This window comes from Mirounga angustirostris, unplaced genomic scaffold (assembly GCF_029215605.1).
Source record: "Mirounga angustirostris isolate CCGP_5_RB_7025 unplaced genomic scaffold, mMirAng1.0.hap1 SCAF_11, whole genome shotgun sequence".
In the NCBI taxonomy this organism is placed as follows: Eukaryota; Metazoa; Chordata; class Mammalia; order Carnivora; family Phocidae; genus Mirounga; species Mirounga angustirostris.
The window spans coordinates 49,136,831-49,143,684 of record NW_026991719.1 but is presented as its reverse complement, the minus strand read 5'-3'; the positions used below and the strand labels follow the sequence as shown (position 1 = coordinate 49,143,684).

Below are 6,854 nucleotides of genomic sequence, written 5' to 3'. Positions count from 1 at the left end.
GGTTGGGAGGTGGGGGGCTGGGAGTGTTAGGGTGGAGGGGTGGGGGGTAGGGAGGGGCAGAGGGAGAGGGCGAAAAAGACTCCCTGTGGAGCAGGGAGCCTGACCTGACCTGAGGGGCTAGAGCCCAGGATCTCAGGATCATGACCTGAGCCAAAGGCAGAGGCTTAACGAACTAAGCCCGCCAGGTGCCACATGCTAGATATAATTTTAAATTCAGGTATTGAAGTAGTGGTGCCTTTAGCCTGGAACCAACCCCTCCAGCACCTAAGTCACCTGTGTTTCCTCTGACATCCTGGGCTAATTCCACCAGACTACTCACTCCATTGTGCGGTCCTTGCCAGTTTTGTCTCCCTCTTCACTAGACTGTGGGCTCCTTGAGAGAAGGGGCCATCTTCTTCACCATGATGTAACCCCTAGTGCCTGGCAGAGTTTCTGGCACAAGCGCACACTCAAATATTTCCTGAATGAGTAATCTCTACTGTTTCTACTCGAATTGAGTGAGGATATCTAGCCATATTGAATGCCTGAGTACTCACTCTCTGAATCCCTTACGCTGCGCTATAATGTGGTATGAAAGGCTCAACATTTAAACCAGAAAAGTATTTTTATTTTGCTATTGATAATCTAATTTCCCCAATCTATAAAATGAAGTTCTAAAGCCCCCTGTTAGTTTCAAATGTATTCATTGGCCACTCGCCCCCTCCCAACCCTGCCTCTGACCCTCCCACCAATCCCAATATATTCAAAGGAAAACCAGGACAGGGATGGCATTCCCAGTCGGAGCTTCTCTATCTGATGGGAAAGGGGCTGAGGTGGGCTGAAACTCACCCATTTAGCCTTCCAGGAATCCTGCACAGCCTCCCTGGGTGGACCCAATCAGGAAGCACACATGGAAAATCTGGACTAGATGTTTCTTCAGCTCCAGAGGTATGCACGACAAAAATTATGCCTGTTTCATGCCCGCTTTCTTTTTAAGTTTTCTTCAGTTTTTTTTTTTTCCTAGCTTTATTGCGATGTAGTTGACATATGATATTGTGTAAGTCTAAGATGCACAGTGGAATAATATGATACACGCATATTTTGAGACATGTTTACCTGAATCAGGCTAACACATCCTTCACTTCACTTAATTAACGTTTCGTTATTGTCATGGTGGGAACATTAAAGCTCCACTCTCATAGCAACTTTCAAGTATACAACACAGTATGGTAACTATAGTCATCATGCCATACATTAGGCCCCCAGAACTTATTCATCTTGTAACTGGAAGATTTTACCCTTTGACCAACATGTTTCCATTTCTCCCAAACCCCCCAGCCCCTCGTGCCCATGTTCTTTTAAATACTGAGATCAAATCCATTACAAAATAAAGGCAAATTCTGCCTCCAGCGAGCCCCCTCCCTTTTTTTTTTTTTTTCACCTGTCATGGTGTTTTGTCCAGCTTTTTGAGTTTTGTCTCAAAGACTATCTAAGTAGTAAGTGTGGGTAGTTGGACCCACCCTCCGGATTTATTGCTCAAATAGTAGGGGAAGGGGATGTGATGGGGACACTTCTTCCCTCTCTGTGTATTCTTGTTTTGGGGGGGCACTGTGTTAATTTATTAAAGCATTGCTATGCATCAGTATTTACCATTTATGTATGGGTTATTATGAGAGTTAATGAGATTTTATATATAAATACGTAATATGATCTATAATACATAATACATATATATGTGCTTCACCTCAATTAAGCCTCATAAAGACCTCATAAAGACCGTGGGCGGTAGGTCATTTCCCCATTTCTCAGGCAAGGTAACGAAGGCTTAGAGAGGTAAAATGATTTGCCCAAGGTCTCACGGCACCTAAAGGGTGGCATGGAAACTCCAGCCCAAGTCAGTGTGCCCCAGAATGTGTTCTTTTTTTTATTATTATTAACATATAATATATTATTTGTTTCAGGGGTACAGGTCTGTGATTCATCAGTCTTACACAATTCACAGCGCTCACCATAGCACATACCCTCCCTAATGTTCTAATCCTTTAGAACACCCTTGAGAAGTTCACCGCCCCCCCCCCCCGTAAGTCCACAATTAGCCTTACACTCATGTCTTGTACACAGAACAATAGGTATGATGTTTGCTAAAGCTGGTTCTGAAACAAACCGAAAGGACTGCCTCCATACACTTATGTGCTGACAAGATTTTTTAAAAAATCACACAATAACAGATAAAAGCAACATGAAATGATTTATTGAGATAATGACCACTCAGGTGAGTAATATCACACAGCAATGTAAGGTAATCTTCAATATCAGATCGTCTTTGTTTTTGTTATTAAAATTAAAAAGAATTTTTATAAGTACTTCAACTAATTCCCCTGGTGACACAGAATAATAGCTGTGGTCCTGGTCAGATCTTTTAAAAGAATAGGTGTGTGCGTGGGTGTGTGTGTACAGAAATTACCAATACAGATGGTAAGAGGGAATTTAGAAATATATAGGTCTTGTAGTTTTTCCTGAAACGTTGGGGAAGGGGCATGTATTTTTTTCTCAGGGCACAAATCTAACAGTCAAGGTGGATGTTTGGACTGCATTGCATTAAAGGGCATCATCTCCTCAAGGGGACATCCCCTGTAGCCCAGGCCTGGGAGTCCCTGGGAGGGAGCCAGGCTGTTGTTACTTGGCCTGGGTGGCAGAGGGGACCTCGGCGACCAAGGCGTCCTCCTCCTCAGCGGCGCTGCTCTTCTTGGCCAAAGCAACCAAAGCGGGTGTTTCAGCACGGCTCTTCTCGACCTTGCCTTCTCCTCCCACGGTGTCCTGGCCCTGGGCACCAGGCGCCTGCTGTGGGCGGCGGCGTGGGTTGTTGGGGCGGCAGGATCCGTAGCGTGGCGGGGGCTTCTGCTGCGGGCCGCTGGCCTCACGTCCGCTTTCCTTGTCTTCCGCGTCCAGCTCCTCAGAGATGCCCGCTGAGGGTCTTGGACCAGGAGTGGTGGTGCCTCGGCCCCTAGGGCGACTCAGCCGGTAGCTGGGGCCTGGCCCTCGCCGCGGGGCGCCCTCGGGCCTTGAGGCTGGGGCGGACCCGGGCAGGTGGGTGGGCCTCGGGCCGCTGGTGGGAGCGAGGATCGACGGGCGGCGGGACACGGCGGAGGCCCTGCGGTTCGGCGGGAAGCGCCGCAGCCTTTGGTCTTCGGGTCCGCCGGGCAGGCGGCGCCTCTGGCCCTGGGCCTCGGTGAAGCCTTCGCCACTGGCTTCACCTTCGTCGACGTCCTCCCCAGCGCCCCTGGGACCTCGCGGGGGCGGTGCGCGGCGGCGAAGGTAGAAGCCCGTGCAGAAGCGGGGGCAGTTGGCAGCGTAGCGGCTGCCCTGCACCGGGGCACCTGCTGGCCCGGTCACGTTAGCGGCCTCGGTGCCCCGCTCACCCTGCACCACGTCGAACTCGACTGTCTCGCCGTCGCCCACGCTGCGCTGGTATTTGTGAGGGTTGTTTCGGGTGATGGCCGTCTGGTGAACGAACACATCTTCCTGGGTATCATGCCTGCTGATGAAACCGTACCCGTTCTTCACGTTAAACCACTTGACGGAGCCTCGCACCCTCTTGGCGATGACCTTTTCGGGCACCTTTCCCTTGGCGCCTGCTGCCGCGGTGGTCTTGGGGATCGCATCTCCGCTGAGGTTGCCTGCGACTGGTGCCCGGGGAGGATCTCCGCCTCCCAAGGAAACCAGGAGTTTCTGCGTGGCTTGAGGCGAGACTGAGGCGGTCACCTCCGTGACGGTGACCTCTCCCACCTCACTCATGAGGCTGTCCTTGCTCTCCTTTGTCGGAGAACCTGAGGGAAATTTGGTCCTCGGTGATGGGGGGAGGGGGAGGGGGAGGGGGAAGGGCCTCGGTCTGGAGGCAGGAGCCTCGCTCTGGAAGGAAGGGTCTTGGGTCGGGCCCAGGACTCTTTGGCTTCACTCTGAGACTCTTGGAAAGGCCTGTGGCGTCTCCTGGGGCAACAGGACGCGGACCAAACAGTGGTTGCCGCGGTGACGTCTCAGTGGGGTCCTAGAGGCTGCCTGAGCTGGGGGGTGGGGCAGATGCACTCTGCCTGGAGCTCCAGGTGCCACGTCACAGCACCTCTTGGTCCCTCATGGAGAGGGGTGCACTTGAAGCTCTAGGAAGTGGTCTTCTTGAAGACTCTCTTGCTTGTTTGAGTGGGTGGGAAGAGAGGACCCAATTTCCATCTCTCTCCCTTGGTTGGAGATATTCCCAGCCTTCTAAGGGCACTCTCTAAATACTCTCACAAAACCCTGTTCCTCTTCCAAGTCCTTGTGAGCTCTGTATGTGGGTGAGGCATGTTGTGTAACTTGAGACAAAATGACAACCACATGAAATTAAGACCCAATCAAAGAAGCCCACTGTGGGTTGTTTTTTTGTTTGGTTTTCCCGCAGAGGGACTGGGGAAGCCTGCCAGGGCTAGAATGCTAGTACTGCGAGGACACTAAACTAGTGCAGGTTTATCCAGGCTAGTGTTAGGGTTGTAGACTAGTGACGCTGAGTGGGAACACTTTTGTTAACTGGGACATCCTGAAGACCTCGTTGAGCTCTGTGTTCTTGCCCACATAAAGCGAATAAATGATCAGGTGGCGTAAAATAGAACTGAGCCAATTTGCCTTGTGTTTTAACTGCAGATCCAGACTCCGCCCCCCCCCCCCCCCCCCCCGCGAATGGTTTATAACTCTGTGATCTTCATCCTAAATTGCGGTTCTGATTTAATTGTATAGAAACCCTAAGAATTCAGCCTAACTACAGTGTTAATACTGTGGTAAGGGACAGCTAGCTCTACTGAAATATAAGCTTTCAGAAATGATGATCGAGCACGCTAAAATAGTAGATGGCAACTGGTCAGAAAACTCAGTTTTGCTTTATTAATAAGAGCAATGAAAATAAGCCAAGTTGGCCTACCACTTTAGAGTTTACAGAAACCTCTCACATGTTGTGCATTTGAGCCTGGCAACAACCCACTCTATAAGGAAGTGGGGCAGGTGTTGTTTTTACTTCAGTTTGACAGGTGGGGGGACCTGGGGCCCAGAGATAACAAGATCTAACATCTGATTTCAGATAGATTTCATTCCACGTCCAGGTCTCTTTCCACCACACCTCACCAGCCTTCGTGTACAGTTTTGTCACTTGTTTCATGTGATGTCAGAGAACAGGGACCTCTTTCAGAGAGGTCATACAACCCAGCAGAGAACCCAAGAAACCCCTCTTGCTTGGATGATCTGTCTCCCCTGTGTTCAGGCTGCCAGGCCTGCCCCTCTTCAGGGGCAAAAATTGCCTTCATATCAAGTAATCAGCAGCCCCTGTTCCCACATGCAGTAACCTTCTGCCTGCAACCAACTAGAAAACAAACCCTATTGTAGACTCAGGAGCCATTTCTTCCACATGCCGGTGTAATACCAAATGGAAGAAGGGATGCTCATTTTTATTTTACTATTTAAAAAACACTTCTTGGGGCCCCCTGGGTGGCTCATTCGGTTAAGCATCTGCCCTCGGCTCAGGTCATGATCCCAGGGTCCTGGGGTTGAGCCCAGCCTCAGGCTCCTTGCTCAGCGGGGAGTCTGCTTCTCCCTCTCTCTCTGCCTGCCGCTCCCCCTGCTTGTGCGCTTGCTCTCTCTCTCGCCCGGAAATAAATGAATAAAAGATAATAAATAATAAAATAAAAATAAATTAAATTAAAAAAATAAAACACGTCTTCAGGTATCAGCTCTTGTGGTTTTTACAACAAGCCTGAGAGAGAAGCAGGCTCCTGTCTGTATCCTCACATGACTGTGAGTAAGTCAGGGCACCAGGGCACAAAGCATCTAACTGACCTAACCAAGGACACCCATGTAGTAAGTGCAGAACCAGGATAATACCTTTGGGAATTCAGGCCCTCTGGTTCTTAGTCCACTGTATGCTCCACTGTCCCACCAGGCCAGTTCTATGATATTGTCAACAGTTCTTTCTTTCATGTCCTGAGAGCTCTTCTTGATGCTTCCCATATTTGCCATGGTCATTCCCATCTCTGTGCCCGTGTTCACTTTTGTCCTCATTCTCCTAGAAATATACCTTCTCTCCTCTCCTCTGTCTGTACAAATCCTATCTTCCCTCTGAATCTCAGTTTTGCAATCCCCTCCCACTCCCTTTCCAAATGCGCCAGTCGACCCCAATCTCTTTCTTCTTGGAAATCTGGTTGCACTTACAGCCTAAAGGTTAATGGCTACTCTACTTCTTCCCTAATGTGTAAGGCTTTCTGTCTCACTATGATCCCCACTAGATTCTAAGCTCACTGAAACTCACTAAAGAGTGAACACTTTAGGGGCAGCTTTACGTGGCTCAGTTGGTTGAGAGTCCGGCACGTGATTTTGGCTCACGTCATGATCTCGGGGTCCTGAGATCGAGCTCCACGTCAGGCTCTGTGCTCAGCGGGGAGTCTGCTTGGGATTCTCTCTCTCCCTTTCCCTCTTCCCTTCCCCCTGCTCTCTCTCTCTCTCAAATAAATAAATAAATCTAAAAAAAAAAAAAAGAAAGAGTGAACACATTAAGTTTCGTCTCTCGGTTTCCTCTCTGAGTACCATGGTGCCTGGAACAGTGCTGACTGTATAAAGGGCCACCACAAATGTGTACTTGTGGATTAAATATTTGCCTTCCCCCACCCCCCTCAAAGTGGCTACATCTGTGGATTTCTTACAGTCGCTAGCACAGCACCATGCACGAAGATGCCAATGAGATTCACTGAGTTGGACTGAGTATGCCTTCTCGAATCTCCTCATGTTGTTTGCATGATAGGAAATTTAAAAAAAGATTAGATAAATAAATGACAGAGAATAAAAAAGTAGAGGAGTCAATGAAA

General features: G+C 49.3%; 1 protein-coding gene across 1 annotated transcript; it reads right to left on the bottom strand.

The window, feature by feature from the left end:
* Positions 1-2,655: 2,655 nt before the first annotated feature.
* On the bottom strand, positions 2,656-3,774 carry LOC123842170 (Y-box-binding protein 3-like). The gene has a single exon (XM_045871568.1). The coding sequence runs from the start codon at positions 3,772-3,774 to the stop codon at positions 2,656-2,658; it is 1,119 nt and encodes a 372-aa protein (XP_045727524.1).
* Positions 3,775-6,854: the final 3,080 nt, after the last annotated feature.